This window comes from Merops nubicus, unplaced genomic scaffold (assembly GCF_000691845.1).
Source record: "Merops nubicus isolate BGI_N331 unplaced genomic scaffold, ASM69184v1 scaffold10562, whole genome shotgun sequence".
In the NCBI taxonomy this organism is placed as follows: Eukaryota; Metazoa; Chordata; class Aves; order Coraciiformes; family Meropidae; genus Merops; species Merops nubicus.
Window position 1 is genome coordinate 70,694 of NW_008594324.1, and position 25,668 is coordinate 96,361.

Consider the following 25,668-nt stretch of genomic DNA (forward strand, 5'->3'; position numbering starts at 1 on the left):
AACATTCAATAGTGTCCCAACACAGTGCCCCTGCTAAGATGCAGGATTCATGATTAATACAGTGATCACAAGGCAGATAAAGAGGACATCACTGACTTGCAAAAGATGAATAGGCTGGAAGGACATCAGCAATACAGTTCCTCCAGACCTCATAGAAGCATTTATCTTTTTAAGATGTGTGAATTAATAATACTACAGCACAAAAGAAGGCTGCCTATAAAACTCACTAATATCGTGTGGGGGATTGGAACAGAATAAACCAGGAACATAACGACTGACCTTGAAAACTGGGCTAATAAAAATAAAGTAAAATTTAACAGCGAGATGATGCACCAACAGATAAACAAATTTCCACTGTGAGTAGGGGAATAATCAGCTGGAAATTACAAGGGATGGGAAACAGCCAAGCTCTATCACAACACCATTATAACACACCAGAGCATAGTCATGGGAAGGGCAGTACTGGAACATGCAGTTAAGAGGTACTTCCAAAAGCAGCAAGGGGACAGTCAAACCACTGTATACAATATGGTAAAAATAAACATGGATCCAGCATACAATTCCTGTATCCTACATATTTACAGCCTTAAAATAGTGTCAGTCTGAGCTGGGAAGGAAAATACTTCAGCAGCTTCTTGAAGACAGACATCTTCTAAGTACCAGTAATTTGAGTAATGAACAACTGCTCCCTTTTGCCACCAACAGCAAAATGATTTTGTGATTCAGATTCCTTTCTGTCTTGTGCAGGTTTCTCATGTCTAAAACCATTTAAAAAAAAAAAAAAAGTCATCTTCATTCATTACCCCTCTCCTCAGCTTTCATCATCCATAAAAATAAGCATGTCAAGAAAGCAATGCTTCTTGCTGAGGGAAAGGCTGATCACTTCATGGTGTAGTTGCTCTCTCTCTGCACAGCCATTCACAAGTAAAGAAAGGTCTGATATTCAGAACTGTCAAAAAATCCTTCTGATTTTTAATATCTTGATAAGTTTAAAAATTTTGTACATTTTTAAACAGAAAAAATCTGAATCGGTCACATACATTCAAAATTATCAGACCATTCTTGTATTTCAAACAAGGGCATACAAGTACCAAGAAAAATAACACATTTAACCTATTTTAAGTTATCTTAGATATACTGCTGATGAATGCCCTCCTAAGGCTAACTGATTCACATGTAAAACAGCAAGAACCTTTTGCAGTCTATTATTTTTTTTTCCATATGGTGAACTTAGCAGTTTGCCTTACACAGCTTACGTTTCAAAATTCTAAAAACGGAATTGCTTTTCTACCCCAGGCTTATGACTGACAAACTCTGTTGATCCAAACAACAACTAATAGAAAGAGAAGTAAATACAGTAAACAAGAATTTTGAACTAATACCTCAGGTTAAGATTGAAAACCAAGAGCTCCATGCCAAGGTAAAATCAAGCAGAGACTATCTGGAAAAGCCAGAGGGACATGACTGAGGCAACTAACACATGGCACAGCTTTTTATGAAAAATAAATAGTAAAATTTTGTTGTAACTGCCGGTTCCCAGTTTTAGATCTTAACTGCTTTTGGAAATAAAAGCACCGTCACAGAAAGCCAGCAACTAAAAATTAATTTATTCTAAGATTAATTTTTTAGAAGATAAGTTTCATTTCTTGTAGTCATAAAACTATAGCACAGAAAAGTGTAAAACTGGGTAATATTACTGTCTATTCAAAGACAGGAAAGAAATTTTTGTAACCATACCATTTCAAAAAATGCCTCTTTAGGGCTTTGGTGTTTGTTTTATGCAAAGACTTTTTCAAACAAATTAATGGGCTTCCACAAAAATACACTTTCTGTGATGGTAGGACTCCTACTGCTGTACCAAATCACCCTTGTTATGCTGACAGTATCTTATCCTGTATTTTTTTGGTAACACATAGAAAAGAAAAAGAAACAGCAATCTTTGTATTTTCTAGACTTGTTTGTCACAACATTGAGCTTCCTACTAATGAAGCTCATAAGAAACCCTGCCATGTTACGCTTGTCAAATACAAGAGCATTGCAATTAAAAAAAGCCATTCAAATTATGCCAACGATGTTTAAACTTATTTTTTGTGTGAGTTTAATTACAACTCTAACTTCTAGGTGTCTTCTAAAAGGAACACAATATTGTATTAATGGTATCTTGTTTTTAAGATCATAATACACATACAATTGTTCAAGAATTCTTAAGAGACAAGTTCATGTCCAAGACTACCAGACCACCACCCAACAGTTCAAGTATTTCAACTACACACTAATTAGCCCAATCTTTAGATGAAAAAGTGTTCTATGTTTAAGTATCTGACTGGCCTTTCAGAATTCCAGCTCAAATTCAAATTACTTTAAGCTTTATTACTGCAACAAAAGTAAACAGGAAAAAAGTAATCTTTGGAAATCTACACATTATTTCTTTGCATCCTCAGTGTATTATAAAACATTGAAAACATTGAAAACAGAGAGGGGTAGCATTACCTTCATGTTTTTCTAATGCTTGCACAACATTAGGCAGTTGATTAATAGCCTGATACATTCGGTAACAGTCCTGTAAGTTTGCTGCTTGTCTCTGAAATTTCTTTGCCAGCCGATTAAGATCTGGAAAGCGACGCAAGAGATCTTCCTGAAGGCACTGGCGGAGTTCTGGATCCACCACAAAAGCTTCAACCAAATTCAACCTAAATAAGAAGTTCATAACAACGATTAGCATGGCATGGTCTATAATTCTTTTATGTCGCTAATTAGAATGAAAACATTTATCTGGCAGATTCTGTCCATACATTCTCTATGGCTGTATCCACTGGCCAACTTTCCTGATAAAAGAACAAATGAAACGAGGATAACACACTGAGAGCTGACAAAGAAAAGATATTTAGCCTATGTCATAGTCCTGTAGCTTTTAACAGTTGGGGTATCTAATGAACAGCATTGGAGTAAAACTGTTTCAAGCACAAATGCCAACATCTGTTCCGTAGGTATGTTGAAGCTCAGAATCTACTTTGAGATTAAACCTTTCCCTGCACCATAACAAAAGTCATGTGGTAGTCTATGAAAGAACAGATATTAAGTAGGAAAAACCCACACTATAGGAAAAAAGAAAACACACTTGGCAGAGTTTAGCTGCCTGTAGTCAAGACCAATAATGACACTGTGCAACTCTGGATCACACAATCAGAATCCCTGAGGTTGGAAAGCACCTCTGGACACCGATGCCTACAACTCCTTTGCTCAACATAGGCCCAGCTAGGGCCAGCTGATAAGGACTGTGTTCAGTCACATGTTGAGTATCTCCAAGGACAGCCCCATTATCAACCCCTGAGATACACCACTAGTGACCACCCTCCAGCTGGATTTCCTGCCCCTGACTGCAATCCTCTGGGCCTGGCAGGTCTGCTAGTTTTCAGTCCACCACACAGTTTACTTCTCTAGTCCATGCATCGTCAGATGTAACTGGAGACACTGACAGTCTTGTGTAAATCAAGGTAATATTCACTGCTCTTCCCTTATCTAATAACGTAGTCCATTTGTTGTAGAAGGCTATCACATTGGTCAGGCATGATTTTCTCTTTGTATATCCATGCAGACTACTTCAAATCACCATCCTGCCCTTAGATATTTATCAATGCTTCATATAATTATTTCCTCAATCACCTTCCCAAGGCTTAAGATGAAGCTGATGAACCAGTAGTTCCTTCGATAGTCTCTTTTGCTCTTGAGGACTGGAAGAAATCAAATGTCGCTCCTATCTTCAGAGGCCTCCTCCTACCATCATGACCTTTCTGAAACAATCAAGATAGGTCTCACAATGACTTTGGCCAGCTACCTCAACACTTATGGTAGAAATCCTTGGGTCCCATGGGACTGGCATGTGTCAAATCTGCTTAAATGGCTGCTAACTTGATCCCCCTCTAACAGCTCGTGTCTTCCCTGCTTCAGACTTTTGTTACTGGTTTCAGGTGATTGGGATTCCTGAAGGCAAATCTTACCAATAAAGGCCACTGTGAAGTTGTGTGAGAATGAGCTGTGACAAGCTGTCTCGACTTGCTGTTACCATTAACTCACAGACTGCCTTCCCTTCACCCTGCTCTTGCTGCTGCTCACTGACATTTTGGTGCTGGTTGGTTTGGCTTTTTTTTTTTTAAATAGTGAAATAAGTATTTAAGAGCTGAAAGTATAAATATCAATGAGAAGTGACAGAACATTAAATTATATTTTCCCCACTGTAATGTAAGCTAACTTTCATATTTCTTGCTTTCTTTTTTGCATCAGTTAACACTGTTGTCTTTACATATTTTGCATTACTTTGCATTTGCAGTTAAACAAGTTGGATATTGTTCATTTCGGAATGCAAGAGAGGTCCGTGTTCTTTGGTCACTCTTTAGAAATATGAAAGAATAACTCTGCCCCCTTCAGACACCTCTACACATGATATATACTGTGTTGATTTCTGGTTAATCACATTATCATGCTATCTATCAGTGTCTTGGCTTCAGTGGGGAAGTTAATTTCACTAGGAGATATGCAAGCAGAGAAAGGTCAGCTGGCCTCACATTATTTCTACTGTTCTGTTTACTAGCAAAGAAACTCATCAGTTTCAATAACAGGAACATTTGCAAACTGCATTGGAAATGACAAATTTTTTTAGTCATTTTGAAAGAAGCAATCTCCACATTACACCATGCAGAAGGCACTAGACACTGGAAAGAGTACACAGAGGTTAACATGGTACACTGCCTCGGCTCATTAGCAAAGAGAGTCACTGAAGAAACAAAGGCTTTCTCTAAAGCAGTGCAAGAGAGACACACCCCTGGACAGGCAGCACTACATTTCCATATATATAAAAAATTCAAAAGAAATGTCTCTCTTGCAGAAAGTGTTCTACCCACACCACTACAGTGAACCTTCTGTATTATACTCAAGAAAATGAATGAAAAAGACAAGAGAAGAATCCTACCTCTACATTTATCCGTTCAACTATTGCCTTAATAAATAAGTTTAAATATTGATATCACTGACCCATAAGGGTGCTTTATTTCCAAAAAATATAGGAAACAAGGGGAATTTCTAAAAGATACCTTAAAGTTTCCACATGCATACAGAGCTTGTGAGAAGTAGACACGAATATATTTAAGACACATACTACAAGAATACAGAGCAAGATTTATGTAAGAAACCTCATAACAGTAAAATAATTTCCAATCCTGATCCCTGTTGGTGTTTCTAAGTACAATTTCTAGCTTTCAGGCTTCTGTCAAACGGTTTGGAGGAATAACAAGAATTACATGATCTTGTCAAAGCAAATACATTGCCATGTTTATTTTACAATCTCTCAAATTCACCTAGCAGACCTGATTTAAGACACATCACAAACTGTTTTCTCAGAAGCACCAGCAGTAACTGGTAGCCAAATACACTTTGTAAAGACCAGTTTGTTTGTTTGTTTTAATGTTAAAAAAGAAAAAAAAAGACAAAACCAAAGACACTCGATACAACTGCTTAACAGCCTAAATGTAAACCAGAAAAAATTCATGAAGTTCTGGTTTAAAACATTATTTTGTCACTTAAAAGTACTAGGAAGAAAGCAAGACACATTTGGAGTGTTTATCCAATTATAAAAGCGAATTTTAATGTAGAAAACAACTATTCTTGCCTGGGGTAGGAAACAAGGGTTTGGTGGTTTCATCCAACCTTCTTAAGCTAGACTACCCCATGATTTCCACATTAAAATTTCCAGTATAAAAACTATTTTCTCTGATTTTGATGTCCAACGTCAGACATCCAAGAAGGTGCAAAATTCAAGTTCATCCTCTACGTTAGATCCTATCTTGCCCTCCAATAGCTTATGTTTAAAGCCAGAGCATTTCGTTTCTCTTCCCCAGACATCCTTACACAATCAATAATCCTGGCATATGGATACATACAGATGGAACCACTTCTTGAAACTTAACCAATTCTGCACTTGGGAAAGACCAGCAGCAAGTTTCTATACTGTCACTGTATCTTATTGTTAAAACCCAGCTGCACACAGACTTGTCTTCAACCTGACACAGATGCCCAAGACTCTTTCTGAATCCATGTAAAGCTCTGTAAGACACAGGTAGGTTACATTCTTTCTATACACATTGCTTTATACTTATTCTCATTAAAAGCCAAACCATCCCTGTGCTGTCCAATCACTCAGCCTGTTTTGGTTTTCATTAAAAGTTTGGTCCTTACTTGTGTCACCTGTGAAAGTGTCAGTACCATACTAGCCAGCTGCTATCCTGATCATTAAAGAATACCTCAAGTGCAGCTTCTGGACTCTTGAGCTTACCTTCACCAAGATTAAAAACTTTTTTCTTTTTCACTTAGGCCTTTTACACAAACAAACCCATTACTTTCATCCCACAACTTCCTCAGCTTGTTCAACATCCTCTTGGATGAGAATTTGTCAAAAGCATTTTGAAAACTCTAATTTATTCTTTTTATTTTCTCCTTTGTCTGCAACAATGACGAGTTCAAAGAGTTCTCAGATCAGCATGATGCAATTTTCCTCTGCCAAAACCATGCTAATTAGACTAACATCTCATGACCTTCCTAGTACTGTTCTATCTTCCCTGCCCACATTTTCCAACCACGAATACATGAGGCTGACAGGTTTGTGTTCATGCCACGTTTCCCGTAACAATCTCCGGTATGGTAAGAATACATACAAGGTTGCTGAATAGAAAGGGCTACACTGAGGTAATGCAACTGTAAGTCATGCCTAATGCTCACGAGTAATAACAAAATCACATGACAGGTTGTTTTTAATATAAAGCTTGACCAAGGAAACAAAGAAAACGCAAGGAACAAAAAAGTCCAAGAAGTGTAATCAAACAACAGCTGACACCATTGAAGAACTTGTTTCTGACATACAGTTGAAGGGGAAAGAAAAATAAGACAAAACTTTCCACTAGAGAGTTAAGGCAGCACAGTCAAGATAACAGAAAAAAATTATAATTAGTGAAACTGCACTAGAACATAAGTGAAATCTTGGTTTCAAGACTGTTATTTAAATTTGCAAATTAAGCCAGAAAACCAGCAAACAAAATTTCAGTTAATATAACTGAAAACCAACACAAATACTTTTCTTGACCTTGGAAATTATAATCCCTCCCCTTTTTTTCCCTTGCTATTCAAAATCATGGCTATTTATCAACTCAAATTCTGTTCAATAACAAGTAATACTAGGATTAGTGTGCTCAAATAGAGAGAGGGAAAAAAAAAAACCCACACCTACATCCAAGATGGACCTACCAAAAAGTTGAGGAGGGACTTTTTACAGGCTCTTGTAGGGATAAGGCAAGGAGCAATGACTTCAAAGTGGAAGAGGGTAGACTTAGAATTAGATGTAAGGAAGAATTCTTCACAATGAGAGTGGTGAGGCATTGGAACAGGTTGCCCAGGGAAGCTGTGGATGCTCCATCACTGAAGAGTTCCAAGACTAGGTTGGATGGGGCCTCATGCAACTAGGTCTAGTGGGACACATCCCTGCTCACAACAGGGGAGTTGGAACTAGTTGATCTTTAACATCTCTTCCAATCCAAGCTATTCTATGATTCTAAGTTTCTGTTGGATATTCTGTAACCCATCTGAAAGCCTTTCATCCTTCCATGTGTTTTCTTGTTCATCTCTTGAACTTACTATTAACAGACAAAAGACTACCACTGCACAAAAAAAAAAAAAAAAAAAAAAAAAAAAAAAAAAAATCTGGTTTTGATGTAGTAAATGGCCTGTATTTTCCCAAATCTCAACATAATGCTTCCATTCCACCAAGTTTTATATCTCATTTGACATCAGAAAAGACTGCTTCTTCCTTTGCTACAGCTATGCAGCATTTTTCATCACAATTTTAAGGTTATTGAACTCAATACTGCTACAACACAGAAGTTGTCAAGAGGGTTTAATTCTATTTCTAGGCTGTTACGTAGCTAGATATAGAAGTTTAAGTCAACAGGAAAAGATTAATCAAGCATGATTTGTACACAGATATCATAAAAGGATGAAAATAATTCTGTCTGTAGAAATAATAACTAAACTAACAGATAAAAGACAGAGTTAGAATGAATACTTTTAATGCCGGAGCAGGACTGACTAGCACAAAAAAAACCCACCCTAACAAACCAGTGAGCTGTACAACAAGCTGGGTTATAGAGCACCCGGATTTTTCTTTCTCCTCCACCAACATCCTGTGAAACCTTGGGCAGTTCTGCCCTCTCTCTGCATGCAGGAAGGAGAACGTTTCCTCCAAGCACCTCTGCTCAGAAAAAGGACTGTGTAGGGTTTTATCATATTATGAAACTTGGATCCATACATAAAAAGTAATATATATATTTAATAATGACTAACATATTTAATTACTACTACAGAGGAATAACTTAAAATCTCAAATTCTGGTAGATGTTTTCATGAGAAAATACTGAACTAACTAGAAATTCCAAATGACACAAAGACAAAAGTGTTAGCACTGAAATCAAATTAAGAATGCATTCTTTTACAGGAGAAGCTGGTTGAGTTTTAAGGAAATCTTAAAGGTTGTAACTCCCCTGGCTATACAACAGCCAAGCCTTATGAAGAGTATACATTTATACTCTCTGCCTGCTAAAGGATTTTTATGACTGTCCAACTGTTCAACTTCATTATAGAGAATTTTGTCAGAGAAACACCACTTAAAAAGCAGTACATTAAGGACTGCTTTAAGATAAATTCATCCTACCCTACAAGTTTCAGAACTTGCATAGTTATATCACTTTAATTTCCTATCTCCCTTATACAAAGTAAAGTGGAAAACACTTTCTGTATCATTATTTTGATTTCCCTCAGATTTCTTTCAAACTCAGACCTCTTCCTCATCCAATGTAGCTCAGGTAAACCCTCCTGGACATGCTTAACCCAGACATATAAAACTGAGATTCTCCTTCTCTAATCCTACAGAATTTACCAGAATTTAACGTTATAAACTACAGCCTCAGGCTCTGCCTGAGGTCTCCATCAAAAGGAGGACAAGACAAAGCCAAGCCACCACCTTACCTGTTCTAACTGGTGTTTATTTTCCACACAAAGCAGTGGAGGTTTTAACACCCTGGAGGATGTCCACACTAGGGCAAGTTGCTATAGTTGATAAATACCAGTATTTTCCAGCCAGAAATAAGAAAGGTACTGTCCTAAGGTCCCTTTATAAATCTCTCCCTGGTGACACAGTCTCTCCCTAGAAAAACATCTTCTCTATTTAAAAAAAATCAGCTCGAGTCCAGTTGTCACCTCAGGTAAGCAGTAAACATCACCTTTAATTTTCAAAGCTCTTTTCATGATAAAAAACCCCCAACATGCTTCACAGCCTTTCAATTATTAAGACAAACACCTAAAGTGGGTAGATGGGAGCCTCCATCAGGCATCTGAAGCCTGATATTTGGACTAACTTTACTCCAGTACACATCTTAGTAGCATAAAAATCACACTGACCATCCCAGTCATTTTGCCAATGCGATCAGTCATTGCATGCATTTATAAAAATAACATCCAAAATTTCTCAGACAATCACAAAGAAATAACAGTGCAGAAGACCTAGACAACCCACGCATGCTTTTGGAAGTGCTTAGTTACACACAAAAGACATTGTTATGAAACTAGAGCAATCTTTGTAAACAATTTGAAATAAAAATAACACAAAACCTAGGGAATAAAGAACTAGCAGCTTTATAAAGACTAATACCATCAAAAGCCATTTTATTTTATTCCTACTCCACAGGCTTAGTGTCATGCCTCGGCTTATACACTCAGCTCACACTGGACACTGTGCAGACAGAAGCTGCTCTGATTTCTGGCAGCGAGCCTCCAGCTGGTGGCAATATTTACCCAAGCAACAGGAGCAGCCTTGCAGGGCACTCACCATAAGCATCAGTTCTTCCAGTACTTTGAAGATGCAATATTTGAATCCAGGTTTTTGTTTCATCACCAACTCAGAACACTGCTCTCTGGATAAGTTGTATACATACCTCTCTAGCACATCTTACGTATGAGAGAGACTATCCCAAACAAGAGGTCAAAATCTTTGTTATTCGAAGAAAATTGGTACAATTTGGCCCTATAATATCATTAGGGTCTAAAAATCTTACGTCTGAGTGTCACAAGTTGTTCATCATGAGTAAGCTTTCTTGCAGCTCTCCCAAATACATGTGCATGCACAAGGGCTTATCATTCGAAAGCAGACAATTCCAACAGGTCTATGCACCAGTAAAGCTTTCCTACCCTGTCTCCCAAAAATACAGCCTGCACAATCACGTGTATTCCTTTCCACAATAAACAACTGGAGTCTTCTGTTCCCTATCTGCTCTTGCCCAAACCGTGTGACCTGCTACCATTTCTTAGCATGCTAGCTGAAGTTGGTTTTGTTTGCTTCGTGTAAGAACATGCTTTAAATGCTTCTGAAAGATCAAATGACTTCACAATCTCCCTAAAGAGAAAGATATATCTCTTATAGAGAGAAATAGAGAGCTAAACTAAAAGATACACCTTGCCAAAGTAACAAAGCTTTCAAGGTGACAATGAATGAGTACAACAGAGCATATATATCCCCAACTCTAAATTTAAAGTGCATTACTATTTTATGTGGTGGATGTGAAATGACAGGCTTCTAGCAATGAGAAGTTATTGTGTAACAGAGCAGGTTAACAGAAACAGGAAACCAAGAACAAAGAGCCCTTCTGTGATCTATCTTACAGTTTACCTGTAATGTCTGTGCTCTTACAAAGACAATGTAAGGAAAAAAACAATATTGAAACATCAGTCTCCTGCCTTTTCTAATTTTCCTAGTTAATCCCCAAACCATCCTACCATGAAAACAATACTGGATATTTGTAACCTCAAAACAGTCCACTTCCAGATAAATTTTCAAATTCAACAAATGCATTCTTCCAAATAAACAGAGCTCACTCCTCTACGTCAGTTACATTTATAGAACATAAAGTTAATATATTATCAGGGAAGCAATAGACTCTCTCACACCCTACATGAATACCTGCACATACTATTTAAGTATTATGTCAAAGCCCAGTGATAGTAAATTAAAGCCTTGAGATTGTATCAGGGGTACCAGGCACAAAACAACTATTTTCTATAACAAACAAGCAAACATTTGGAAGCTGGATGTATTGACTCTGAACTAATGAGCTCAGAATAAAAAATAAAACAGGATTATCAGAAAAAGCACCATTAACCCAAATATAATTTGATCTTTTTTTCCCTCAGAGATACATATTGCAGTCTTACATATTCTGAAATAGTTTACCAACAATTGACTCTTTTTGCACAAGTGTTTAAACATTTTTCCAATCCCAGCAGACCAGGCAAGGTAAAGAAGAAACAAAATTTCTTCATCAGAGAAATAAAATCTTGGGTCTTATCCTTGCAGCAAGGTACCACTTGATGCAACTAAAATCTTGCTCGTGAAGGACACTGCTGCAATAGCAATATTTTTAGACCTTTAGGGGAAGGAGTGCCTGGCCTAATTTTGAAGCTCATGCAAATAAAGCAGCAGAGCTCTGGTTTGCCTCCTCCAGCCAGAAAGCAAGTCAAAGTGAAGAACTGCAGGGCTCTGAGGTATACGCACAAATTCCCTACAATGAAAACTAAGAAGCAGAAAGCAAGCTTTTTTTTTTTCCCTTCATTTATAAGGCAAGGCTGGCAGCACTTGTGATGCCATCACATAAGTATCTCTCTACATGGCCAAGAGCTGTGGGCTGCAAGCTGTGTTTCAGAACAAGAGAGAGAGATGGATCTTCAGGAGCATTTCTACAGGCAGGTGATAACCAGAGCCTGTCAATGCCCCCACTGTTTCTCCCCATATAGGACAGAGGGCCACTTATGCCCTGCAGCAGGGTCCCAAAGAGGCATCTCCTCTCACCAGCTCCAGCTGATGGTTTCACTTTGCCATTAGGACTACACCACACTCCCACAGCAGACCAGCCCTGCTCTACAAGACTTGGGTCCTGAAAATATTAAAACATTTAAAGCAAAAAGTATTGTTCCTATCTATATTCTAAATAAACTGTCATGCACCTATACAGTCAATCTACACCTACATGATCACACCAGTTGGTTGGGTTAAAACCAAAACCAAGTGTCTTATCTTCGATTCCACAGCCTGGTTATAGTACTTCACAGCAACAGTCAGTTATCCAAGTTATAGAAAAGGAAAATAAATGTTCAATTTTGTTTCTCAAAAGTTATGTTTCTCATATAAGAGTAAAGTTTTATCTTTTAATTACTGAGAACTGTCATTCAGATTAGAGTTTTATTTAACAGCTCTATTTAAGTTTGATTCACCACCACTCCTCATTCTCAGTTAAGAAATTACAAAATTATTAGCCTTAACGAATTAAACAGCTCCACACAAGAGAAGCTGAGATGAAAAGGGAAAATTCTCACCTTACAGCAACCTGCTACTTCACAGAACAATAAACACTGTTCCAACTTTTAAACATCCATGCTTAGAAAAAATACACAAAAGATCCATCAGCAAACTTGAAATTTGAACATAAGATGTTTTACATAGCAAATCATCTCCCATCTCAAAAACAATCTAGCTAGGATACTAAGCAGTCTCTTACTCTCAAGGAACTGTACAGAAAAAAGTGTTGAGAGGATAGTTCACAAAACAAGATCCTCCAAGTATGTCCCAAACACTTCATTAGATACATGTTTTCTGTCCTCCCATTGCTATAAAAAGAATTGATCTATTAAATTTATTTCCATGCAGACACTATTTTTCACAAAATTGCCATAGTCTGTCTTCCATAGGAGCTAAAAATACTCAAGTAGCATCTTCATAGTGAGTTTGTCAGAAAGGCAGCAAGTTTATTGAGCAATGGTAGGGAACAGCTCCATTCCAGAGATTCAGACACTTTTCTAATTTGAGAATAGGCAGATATCCCAATTTATCTCTAGTAACAAGTCTGGTAATTCAACACACAACATAAATTAATTATCACAAGCTCTAAAAAAAAATTCAAGATACCAAGAGAAGTCAAACACAAGTCAGATTATTAAATCTGAAGAACAGGCTTTGGTACTGTTTGATCTACATTTAAGGAGATGTTAATCTTCTCATGTTTATGATGATAGGTCACGGACCAGCTGCAGAGCAGCAAAAGGATTAATTTTAGGTAACAACTCTTCTGACTTTTTTATGGATTAGCTTTCATCAGGTGAACAAGCCAAACCAAATGACTCTGTAGCTGTGAGACCAAAAATACGGAGCAGCAGGAGCTGCAGGCCAGAAAGGGGAACTGGGATCTCCCCTTTTGGCAACTGCCTAGTTTTACTGCATTAGATGCTATATGGCATTATACCCTTGATTATTTTAGCATGCTAAATTCCCCATCCAAAGATGAACCAAGCAGCTTCATGAACACTAGTGCCAGGGCTATCAACAAGGGGACTGGTGACAACCCCTGGTGAGAGAAGCACAACTATGCCTTTTCATTTAAAGTGGCTACAGACAATGTCAGACAGCTGTCAAGCAACTCAGTGTGCCAGGCTGCTGCATGATGCAGAAGAGTCAAAAACAAATCAAAAAGCCTTCATGACAAATTCTAACCACTGAAGATTAAGGAAATCCTACATAGACAGCTAGCGTGAGCAAGCGTCAAGAACACGAAGGCAAAAATATCCTAATTTAAGTAAAGACAAAACAAACCAGTTTCACAATACTTTTTTTCAATACTGCCATTCTATCAACATAGTATTTAGGCTTCTGGAAAATGAATGCTCATCTTTTAAGAATTACTGATAAACCTCCACTTCTTATATGATAACAACGAAGATGACAGAGCAAAAATTCATCACATACTGCACAGTCACAGGCAAGTTCATAAACTATAATGAAACTGCCCCACCCTAAACCTTTCAGAGAAACCAAAGATGGAAAGCAGCTAAGGCTGCTTCTCAGCTTAATGCCTCACACTGCAGAGGTATTGTGCCAGTCTTCCTTTTAATTATAACACAGCATTTTGGGATCCAGTGATAAAACAGTATTACTGCATGGTCTTCAAAGACCAGACAGTTGAGGAAAGGTATTACCATTATTATTTTTTAGTGGTTTATTCCTTACAAGTTTCCATACATTATTAAAATTAAGAATGTTTATTACAGTGTTCCATCAACACTAATACTCTTTTAAATTGCTGTTCTATGTACTACCTTAAACTTGTGCAGATTAAGAGTGCACTGAACAATTTACGTGTCTTTGCCATAAAAACCTAATATTTCTTCATTTGCATTTATTCTGTACAGAGGAGAAACTCAAAACTGTATATAAACCAGATATTAAAGACTTTTACAACCCATATATATGATAACTGAAATTACAAGCCAAGACAAAATTATCTTGCCAAGAGCTTCCAGTGCATGCCATCTTTCTAACACTTGTGGATATAAATTGAACAGAGCAGAAACATGAATGTTCACTGATCTTTCATGGAGAATGTACCATATTCCTGTATACAATATTCAAAACAGCAACCATCGAGGATACTGTGACCAACCAGAGAGTTTTGCACATGTTCATAGTAAAAGTTTTCATACAGTCACACATTTACTGGAAACACCATTAACTTATGGCTGTGATTTAAAAAAACAAAACTGAATAATTAAACATAGAACCTAAATAAAATTTAACTACTGCAGTAATTACCATCCACCTCCTTTTGGCAGGTTGAGAGCAAAAGAACAGTACAGCAGCTACATACATTTCCTTAAATGAACAGCAATTTGATTATTTCTTAAAAATCTGAAAACCAATTTGACTTTTCAACCAAATTTTACTTTACTTTTACTCATTACCCTTGAGCCTCAAAATTCAGACGCAAAAGAAACTGAATAAAAGTTGAATGCTTCCATTTATTTTTCCACCAAGTGAGGACTTGTCAAGACCAAGCGGGAGAGCTGAAAGCAACAACTCAAGTTAGTATGACTACCTGCTCCAGTGCTGCACCACTGAATGCCACCTATAATTTACAGATTTGCAATGCTGATTGCTGATCTTTGACCTAGAAGACAAATGACTCGGATAACATGCAGAATACAAACAGCTTTTAGGCAATTCTCCAGCTGGAACAGCAACATTGTCTTTCCCACACCTGAAGGTGTCACAATGAAGTCTTTTTTCAGCTCTTATTTATGACCCATTTCTTCCTCAAACAAGAGAACTAAAAGTGTGTCTCTCGAAACACAAGAATCTAAGCTTTTTAGTGGGTTTCAAGTGCCTGGTATTTTGATGGAAATTCCTTCCTAGAGACATGGCCTGTCTGACATGTGCTTGACTAGTATAGCTTTTGTTGAATGTTTCTAGACAACACTCACTGTCAACCTCATTTTTACAAGCAAACCCAAATGAAAATGCAGGCTTTGAAAACAGTCAAGAGATGAAGAAGGGCAGAGGGTTAAAGAAGAGCACTGAGAGCTTCAAGCTCAAAACTTTTCTCTAGGGGACTTAGAGAAGCTAACTTTTACAATGACAAAGGTGACATTTTTCTAAGATTTCTAGAGGCTTCTCGGGAAGCCAATTTCCATTTTCATGTCGCTGTAATGACAACTTATTTCATGTTAAATATTTATTGCATCATGATCTGCATGACAATAACAGATCACACTTCTGTCTTCCAACCAGTTCAGATTCCACCTGTATTTCAGAAGCTTCTTCACAGGCGTTAGGGGCACTCCCACCACTTAAACTGCATTTTAATTAACCCATTTAGACAAAGCTCCAAGTTGGTCACATTCTCCCTCCCTTACTGAGGATGCAGGCCACCACCTACTAATTTAACTGCCTAAAATCAGTCTGTTACTGTAGAGAAGTACTAACATGTACTCAGAAAAGTACTGAAGGTCCTTCCAGAGCTGCTAACCACGACAGAAGCAACAAAGCCCACCTGCAATGCCTTGCAGGGACAGCTGCAGGTTACAAAACAACACAAAAGTAGTGAAAAGTTAACACAGAACAATTTACATTGGAAGGGAACTCAAGGCTTCTAGTTCCAGCCCTTGCTCAAAAAAAAAGCTAATTTCAGTTAACACTACACAAGAACAGAGATCCCTCCCCCTTTGAGCACACATTCCAGAGTCTGACCATCCTCATACTGAAGATTTTTTCTTTAGATACAGTTGGAGGGTTATTTGGTGAAGCTGGTGTCTGGTTTGTCTTGTGCTTTTGCTGTGCCTTTGCAAGAAGCACCCGACTTCACCTTTTCTATGTCTCTTATCAACCAGGCAGCTTAAATCAACAGTCAGGTTAGCCCCCTAATCTTCTCTAGGTTACAAACCCAGCTCCCTCAGCCTCTCCTCCTGGCTTTCTGCTGGACCAGCTCCTGCTCATCTATCTACCTACCTACCTGTAACTGCAAAGCCCCACAGTGGACACAGTACTCTAGATGCAGCCTCACATCGACCAAAGCAGATTTGAACAATCACGTTCCTCAACCTGCTGTTGCTAGCAAAGCCCAGTGCATGGTCACCCTTGGCTGCTGGAAGGGCACGCTGCTGACTCGCCTGCCAGCCTGGGCAAAGATGCAAACACCATGCTTCAGTCCAGTGGGTGCCGGGTGGCTCAAGTCCTCCAAGAGAGCCAAGGCCCATGATGATGTTTTCTTCTTGTTGTCTCAGCTCTCTTGCTCACTCTAATGCCCTCCACCTTGCCATCCTCTCTAATCATGACCTGTCAGCTCATGGTCAGCCTGCTCCCCCCTCTGCAGCTAAGCTGTGTGCAGTCAAGCCATACCTAGGCAGAAACACAACCCCTCCACCCTCCCTGCCCAGCCTTCCTAAAGAGCATGCACTACAGCTGCACAATCCCAGTTCTGAGATCCAAGGGAGATCACAGGCCTGCAATGCACAGACTTCTCATTTCACCTGGCTGCCTCTCACCCATGCTGTGTATTCATATGCTCCCGGTCACATGGCTTCCAAACAACCCCATATGTACTACTCCACTCTGTCCCTCCATTTATGTGCTCAAGAAAGCATGTTAATTAACTTATAGCTAAATAAAGCACTGCAAAGGCATTCAAGCCTGCCTACACTAGCTAGCAACAAGTTGGGTTTTTTCCCTGTTTTTAAACAAGCTGCTACTTTAATCGTCATTCAAGACCGATTCATGAGATTCATGTTCTACAAACTTGGAAATTTTACCCTGCTAGTCATTTACTCACCTCAAACTTCCCGAATCTATTACTTTCTGACTCTGCTAGAGACAGGACTGGTTTCTGCAGTGCAGCCCCCATGCAGTATGATATTTAGGAAGATGAGCTCTTAGAACAGAAGATAAAAGCTCAAAACAAGTCTGATCAAGTCCCAAGTCATGTTTGAGTACAGCCTTTAGCTCCTCTGAGACTCCTGCATCTCTTCCATAATGGGACATAGCCTTGTAAGAGGCTCAGCCACAATATGTATAGAGGACTAAAAAGGTGAGCTGGAATCTTCTATTTGTGCTGGTACAAATGTCAGAGAGCCTCCCTTAAAACAGAAAAAAATTTACATATATTGAGCAGGAGCTCCCTCCTTGGGCTAAAAGATAACAAGCACTATTTCACATTGCGCCACATTTCTCAGACTTTCCAGTGGCTTACTGTATTACAGTCAATCATGTTACACAATTAATGTATGTATTTGCACTTCCTGTCTATGCAACTACATTTTAATTTCAAAAATATGCTGACTCTAAGGCACAGAGCAAGAACCTCATGTACTTGCCTTCTGAACACACCACCTGGGAAAAGCAGGGCTGTATCTTGTATACATATGACTGATAATTATTTTTTTAATCATGGAAAACCAGCTAGACATAGGTAGAACCCCAAGTCTTTCAAGACAGGCAAGTCTGAGGAACCTGTGTTTTCTTAATTCTCACTAGGAGCTGTCCCAGTAATCAGATAGTATTTTCTCTGAAGCCTGTGCACTATGTGCATTCATGTTGTTACTGTATTGATGGTTAATAGGGACTGGTGATATAACATTGTGTTCCATTTATCCATAAGTGTTAACAACACATGGCAGGTAACAAACTACTGAAAGAAGTTGATCCACTTAGCTCTAAAAGGTGACTTGCACCACCTACAGGTATTAGCAGAGGGTTACAAGAGACTAACACTTTAAAGTACCTTTGAGACCACTGGAATAAAAGTTTTGTCAAAACACCTCCTGCAGAAGCAAATCAACAGGCTTACTTCAAAACACTGTCACCTACCATCACTTCAACGTAGGTAGCTGAGCCTAGTTTAGTAAGACTTTTGCACTCGTTAGTGCTAAATGGGGTCCTTTTAACATGACACACTTCAAGCTGAAAAATAACCAGCAACTTCCCTTGATGACAAAGGAAATGTAAAGTAACAGCAGTCCAGATACTTCCTTCTTGAACTGCCTACATGTTCTATAGTTTGTAATTCTTAAAACAGCCACAATACATTGAAAACATATAGAAAACAACTTGGCAACCGTGTATCTTTCAAAACATATTTGAATTTGTCAGTATATCTCACCAGTCCCACAGCTTCTCTTATTATGCTTTTTCCTTCAGATTAAAAACAGTCCTAAACACTTTGAAAAGCATTAAGACTGGGAGGATGGCACACCAGCAGCTTATGAGTAAAACACATTGCTTTGATCCCAAGCAAATTCATCAAAGTAGTACTTGAAAGCAAGATGCATTCAGACAAGCTTAGCTACACTGCGGAATAAACTGGAAAAAGTATAAGTACAGTATTTCAGTGTCCATAAGTACAAACTACGTTTAGCAAATTGCGGCCCTGATTATTCTGTGGCTGGGCAAGATACAGGAGGTATCTCTATGGACCTCTTCCAACCTTGTGACACCAACCTTTACAAGCTTCACTAAGAGCTTACCTCCATTTAATTACTCCTCACCTCCTTTAAATATAGCTTTTCCTCAATGTAGTCAACATCAGCCATGCAGAATCCTAACATAAAATGCAGAGATGATCATAACTGTACAAAACAGGTCAAGTTATATTTTCTGTCTGTTACTTAACCTCAGTTTTATACAGAAAACACCATCTCTCTCCCAAACTTGCAGGACTTCTGATGCACGGTATTAAGCAAACAAGCCTAACACAAAAGTTAAGATTTCCAAAGTTTACTTTGATATAAGGAAACTACAAATAGGAGTAAGAACTTTCAAAATCTTAAAACAAACATAACCATAAAATTAAAGCTAGCTGAGATATTAGGATCCAAAATTGACAGACGCAGATGATCCTGGGTACATAATCAGGAACTAATGATGAAAGCTCTTGCAACATACACAAAGAGACAGCATTCAATAAACATGGGGACAAATATTTCAGTGTCACATGAATACCATTTCTATGCGGGCTCTGACCGAGTTACTAGGCATCATTCTGAAAATGATTACAAAAACCAGGAAAAAATTGAAGAGGAGCAGAATAACTCATCTCCAGAAACCCAGAGAGAAAAACTCTTTGCATGGTGTACTTTATACACTTGCATGGTGTATTTTCATGGTGTATTTTATCAAGAGAGAAAATACACAGGGTAGGGATACGGTCTTTGCAGTTTTATCTTCTCAAGGATTGAGTTACCTGTACATTCTTAGCAGAGATTTGCCAGATTCTCTCAGGTTTTATATCAACTGACACTGCTGTCTACTGGTAGGGCAGATGCATGGCCACAGGCAGCAGCACAAAAGAGCAAAGAATAAAAAGACTGTTCATATTTGGGCCACACTCTCTAGGCAAGATATGGTTAGGAGCAACCCACTGCAACCAAAGGTAGTTTTTTTCTGGAAATCAGAAGTCACTACTACTTGTTTTGGTGTTTTGTTGATTTTTTAATTGGTAAACTGGAAGTGACATGAAAATAATATTATATAGACTGAGCATTTGCAGTATCAATAATAGTTACAAAGTGGCTGCTACAGTGCCTTGGCCTGTAGCATAAATCCTTTGACCATCTGAACATATTATACCTCCTCTTTAAAATGCTGTAATTGCAAAAAGCATTTAATCTAACAGTAACCTGTCAATTTGCATCTCAGGGAAAAATATTTTCTGCTGTGCTTAATTACAGTGTGTTACAGGACAGCACATACTATTTCTTGGTTAGAGTATTTTGTGCTTAAAAAGAAGAAGCCTTCTGTAAAATAGTTACCAGCTTATTTAAGTCTATCAAACACATAATACTATTACCTTTCTTCAATTCTATTCTTGTCCATAAGTGGTTGTTTGATCCACTGATTAACTAGTCTCTGTCCTTGAGGAGTTCTGCATTTATTTAGTAAACCAGCTAGAGACTGTGCAGTGTTAGCATTTTCCACAGAACTCTGGGGAAGAAGAAAAGAAAGTCAGTGAAGTTTATTGATATCCAATGAATGGCAGTCTATTTTGCTACCTAGGAAGAGATCAGTGCTTCTTCTGTATTCAAATTGGCACTAATAAAACAGGCAAACGAAACAGCACAGCATTAAAGCATATACACTCTGGCCCTTTGGCAAGCAAGGAATAGGTTTGTCCATTTTGAAACTAATCCTGACCGAACAGGAAAGCTAGAAATGTACCTACTCACTGGGCGGTTTGCCCTTTGAGTAGGAACAGTGGAAATACACCTAGGTATCTGCTGGTTTGCCCTCCATAAAGTCAAAAAATAGGGGTCCTTTCCATCAACAAAAAAAGTAGCAAGAAACAGGACTTGGGTTCAAGGGTTTTGGTTAGAGTTTGTTGGGTAGTCATCTTTACACATCATCTTTGGATTACTGTAAATGTCTCTAAACTTACTCTGTTCAGATTATAGTTTATTATCTGGAACTAAGGTTTAATATTACCTGTACCCAAGACAGTCTTTTGGGTGTTTTTATTGGGGTTTTGTTTGTTTTTCACAAACAGCTAGGAAGTAAAAATTTTGTTTAACACTGAAAAACAGCAAACAAGCTTGTTTCAACTCTTAACTTTGAAATAAAAATCTACACCCTCTCTACCCAAGTACACCTGCAATTAGAACAGCACACAAGCATTCAACCAGGAGTAGGTCTGGATGCCTGTAAACAACTGGGATGTAGAATTAGCATCACCACAACAGGAAATTAATGCAGTGAGAAGGTATACTGACACATTTCACCACTGGAAAATCTAGTATCTAAAGTGGACATGCCTATTTTCAGTGTTCTGGACAGTATTACATACAAAGTTTCTCAATACAAGGACGTGTCACACGAAACAAATAATCTACTTCAGCACATCCAAGTTGGAAGACTAGTTTTATATAAGCCACTGCATCTGCTGCACTATTAGAACTTCACCTACACACCTCAGAACAACTCAAATTACAAAATATTTTGCCTTTGCGTTAGCATCTACCCAAAAACCTCTCCACAGACAGCCTGCCACAGAAGCAACAATGCAGCTTCTTGCTGCAAGGCAAACGTCTTGTTCCAGAGCCCCTAAAGACAGACATAGCAGTGTATTTCCTACCACAAAATGCATAACAACTCTAAGGACTTACAAATGGGTGTAGCTATGACAGTGCTGAGCTTCCTAGAATACCTTCATACAGCCTGAGATGAAATATAATTTTTGCTTTGTTCCCTAGAGAGTGACACAGATCAGGCAAGAAATAAATTAAAAAAAAAAAAAAGTGAGATCTCTCTCCAAGTTTAACTAGCTCAGGTGCTGAATATGTGCTCTTTTTTCCCTCTCCAGAAATTCCTCTAAGGTAAACAGAGTACCATATTTGTGTTTTCTTCCTAAAAATGTGAAACTCAAACAGACCAGCTCCAAGCCAAGGATGACTAAAGCAGGGTTTACTAACATGAAAACAAAAGAGAAAAGCTGATACACCACTCTGAGTCCACATTTTCCTACAAGTATAAAAAGAGGCAAAGCAAAAAAACAGACATGGTAGGAGGGATGTGTGTCAAAAAAAAAAAAAAAAAAAAAAAAAAAACCAGGGGGAATGGTGCACTAATTGGACAGGAAAAAAAAAAAAAAAAAAAAAAAAAAAAAAAGAACCATGGTGCATGGTGTACTAACTGGCCATGTCATTTTTTCAGAATGTTAAGCACTGTCCTGTTCATGGCCCTGCCTGCTGCAGCCAGCCCTCCCTTTCCATTACACTGCTCCTGCCATATGCTTCCTCTTCCCCTAACACTAATTCAGGCTTCTATTCTCTTTTCCAAAAACAACACTACTGTATGAAGCAACTGTTCTCTGGAGCTCCTTATCATACCACAAAACTACAGAACTCTCCTACCCTTCCACACCCCAGGTCTGCTGCCACTGGAGATGTGAACTTCTCTGATGAAGAGCAAGCAAAGACAAAGCATTCCCCCCCCCCACTGCTCACCCAGACTCCTTGGCAGCTACAATCATGAGATCCTTCTACAGCTGTTCTCATATCTGCACTCTACACAGACACTTGCTTGTGACCACTTCCTACCTGCCTAACAATCTTCTCTTCTACATTCAGAGCAAGCTAACAAAACAAAAACAACAAAAAAAACACCAACCAAAAAGTGGTAGCAGTGGCTGTTTAAAACACACACTGTAAGGGAGGAGTGGAAAAAAAAGCTAAAATGTAAAAGTTGCTATTAATCTGGGTCTGGGGAATTGCAACTAGGCAATCAGGCTACTTATCAGGCAACTGCAGGAGTATACTGCAAAGCACTTACCAACTTAAGTGTGCATTTCTTACCTGAAAAAGGTTGAGGGCTTGAACAGCTGCATTATCTAGAACCATATATTGACTAAGATCAAAAGTAGTCAGTTCAAATTGCCCAAAATTAGATTCATCTGACAGCAACTCTAAAAACTTGATAATGGCCGACAAGGACAAAATAGCAACCTGAAGTTTAAAACAAAACAAAACATGCCACATTCTAGTTAGAAACACTGCTGAATCAGGGAGTCTTTGATAAATGCCCCTAGAAAATTACAATCAGGGAAGACTTTGAGCTGTGCCAATTCTGGCAGGGTTATGAAAGACTCATCCTGTTTGACAAGACTTCATTTTCATAGGGACATTCTACAGCAATGCAATGTCTTTCTAGGCAAGTGCAAGAACAACAAACCAGACATTTGCATAATCTGATAACCAAAATGTGAAGGGCACACCTCATCAGCTTTCCGAAGCTGTTATCAGGTCATTTCTGGCTCAGGAACACAAACAAGTTATTGCAGATAAATGAGATGTCATGGATCATCTCAAGACATGGTTTCAGGGTTAGTTTTCAGCCAGAACAAGGATCTGATCTGACTCACTGCATGGTTCTATAAACGCTAGTGCCAGCACAAAAGAGAGGCAGCAGCATGACTGACTTGTTCAGTTGCAACACACTTCAAACAATTTTAACTTGTTACAAAATCACACATTAAGAGAGAATTACTTTGTACCTTACACCTGCAGTGAGCATCAGAAGTGAAGGACATTTTACAGCATGTTTATCTCAAGCAGATTACCTCTTGTTTGCAGCTAAGAACAAACATGTTCAGTTCACATGCAGGCACTAAATCATAGGCTTGAGCCACAAGATGACACAAGCCACAAAAATATTATCATAAACATTACTTTTTCATAGATACAAATTTTCCTGTCATGCAAAATAAAATATTGTACTCCAGTCCTCAGACTTGATAGATGATGAATAGGAAGCGCTTCTTGTGCACAGTCCATTTGCTTACCAGAGCTTACTACTTTGAATACCTAAGTGAAGGATTTTTCTCATTTTTTACCAGGGCCCCTGAAATCCAGCTTTGACACAGACTCATGCTGAGCGGAACTGCTAAATGCTTCATCAAGAATACAGCTTCATATACCATGGGCAGTACAATGTACTTCCCCAGAAGTACAAGAATCCAGCATAAAACAGTACTAGTGAGGATAAAGGAGATCAACTCACAACAGGTCCACACACCACCCTGCTTCTGAAAAAGAGGACCACATGAAACATTACTCTGTGCTCACCTGCTTTTCCATCTCTGGCAATGCTGCACTATTCATTTGTTCTTCTTTTTTTGATTTTAACAAACGATTGAGATCCTGAACAATATCTTTTGTTGTGAAATCTGCCTTCTTCCTGTCTGTAATCAGGATTCCTCCCCTTTGAATGACCTGTTGTCCACAAACACAAACAGACATTGATTACTTTCGATATTCACAGGACAGATGTTCACCACATAGAAGCAAATGCTGAAAAGATAGTCAGTTACTGCTAGGTTGCAGAGAGAAGACTTACAGACAAGATTTTATCCTTAGAATAATTTTTGCTGATTAAAATGCAAGTAAGTCAATACATAGGTCATACATTTTGGACCTTCAAGGTACCATACTGCTCCTTCATTTCTCCACAAATCACGGAGCCCAGCTAACCATAAGCCACAATGGTTCTCTTACTTGTCGTAGCTTTCCCATCTCTCCAGCAGTCTCTCCTCCTGGTAGCACACACTCCTTTGGTCCTAGCTGAACCAGTAGAGCTTCCAGGTTTGAGAACTGATCATTATCTGGAAACTCACAGACACTCAATTTTCTCAGCGTAGTGTCGACATACCCCACTCCTACTATTCTTTGCCCATCAGCAGTAGACAGCTTAACCCCCACAACCCCAATGGCTGTTGACATGTCATTGTTGGCAAAGAGAACTTCCTCAAACTGGGCAAGATTTCCTGGAGATCCCTATTAAGAAAAGAAATATACTTTTAAAGAGGGTGTATATATACACATACTTATTCTTCTTCTTTAAAAAGGACAAATAAATGGCAACACTAAATACTGAACAGTCCATTAATATAATATATAGCTGTTCTAGTTTTTTTTAACCATTAAAATTTTACTTATCATCTACACAAAATTAACTACTTCAGGTTTATTTTATTTCCCAACCTATGGTAAGGATACAGCACAAGCTCTTAAAGCCTTAAAGCAATAGAAGATACAGGGATATATAACAGACTATATGATTTACTATCATAGCACCAACATCAGTCCCTGAATGGGGCTCAGGAAAGTTATGGGCTTTTTTTCTCCTTTCCTATCACAATTATAAAGAAAGGTTGAATACTGCACCTTGTATGCTAAATACCAGTCATTTTCTTTGGTTGATTTACTCCCTGCTTTGTTCTTGTAAACTTCAACTCTGTAATGACGAACCAGAAGCAGATCTCTCACAAAAGATTCAAAGTTCATTTTACTAAGCACAACGCTTTCTAGCTTCTGAGTTCCTACAAAAAAAGGAAAAAAAAACAAAAAAAAACATTATGAGATACTTGAATTTGCTCAGTAAGTTTACTTTCTGTAATCAAAATCTCCAAGAATAGCCTCCAGGAAGGACACTATTCTAATATCAAAGAAGCAAACACATAAAATCTAGGAAACAACACAAAACCAAACATTCAACTGGTTAGTATTAAGAATGAAGAAAATGTACTCCATATCCAAATAAAACCAATGTTTGTTTTCAAATTTCACTAAATCTCTATGTACACATATACAAAAAGATCTGCTACTTTCACCCTTCACCTCTCCTTAGAATATTCTTAACTGTTTTCTAATTGATGTTTCACACACTGTAATCTAATGAGCAGTGGAGGCCTGCTACAGGTTTTCCTTCTGGGAAACACC

The 25,668-nt window shown here is 38.3% G+C and overlaps 1 protein-coding gene across 1 annotated transcript in view; it reads right to left on the minus strand.

Moving 5' to 3' along the window:
- The window catches only part of MSH2 (mutS homolog 2), a gene marked incomplete at its 5' end in the record, with an annotated part of 48,121 nt that extends 22,853 nt beyond the window's left edge, over positions 1 to 25,268 (minus strand). The window contains 6 exons of the mRNA XM_008935744.1: positions 2,491 to 2,690; positions 20,250 to 20,383; positions 22,747 to 22,896; positions 24,016 to 24,162; positions 24,445 to 24,723; positions 25,114 to 25,268. Of these exons, the coding sequence (XP_008933992.1) occupies positions 2,491 to 2,690; positions 20,250 to 20,383; positions 22,747 to 22,896; positions 24,016 to 24,162; positions 24,445 to 24,723; positions 25,114 to 25,268 (1,065 nt within the window). The remainder of the gene's footprint in view (positions 1 to 2,490; positions 2,691 to 20,249; positions 20,384 to 22,746; positions 22,897 to 24,015; positions 24,163 to 24,444; positions 24,724 to 25,113) is intronic.
- Between the last annotated feature and the right edge of the window lie 400 nt (positions 25,269 to 25,668).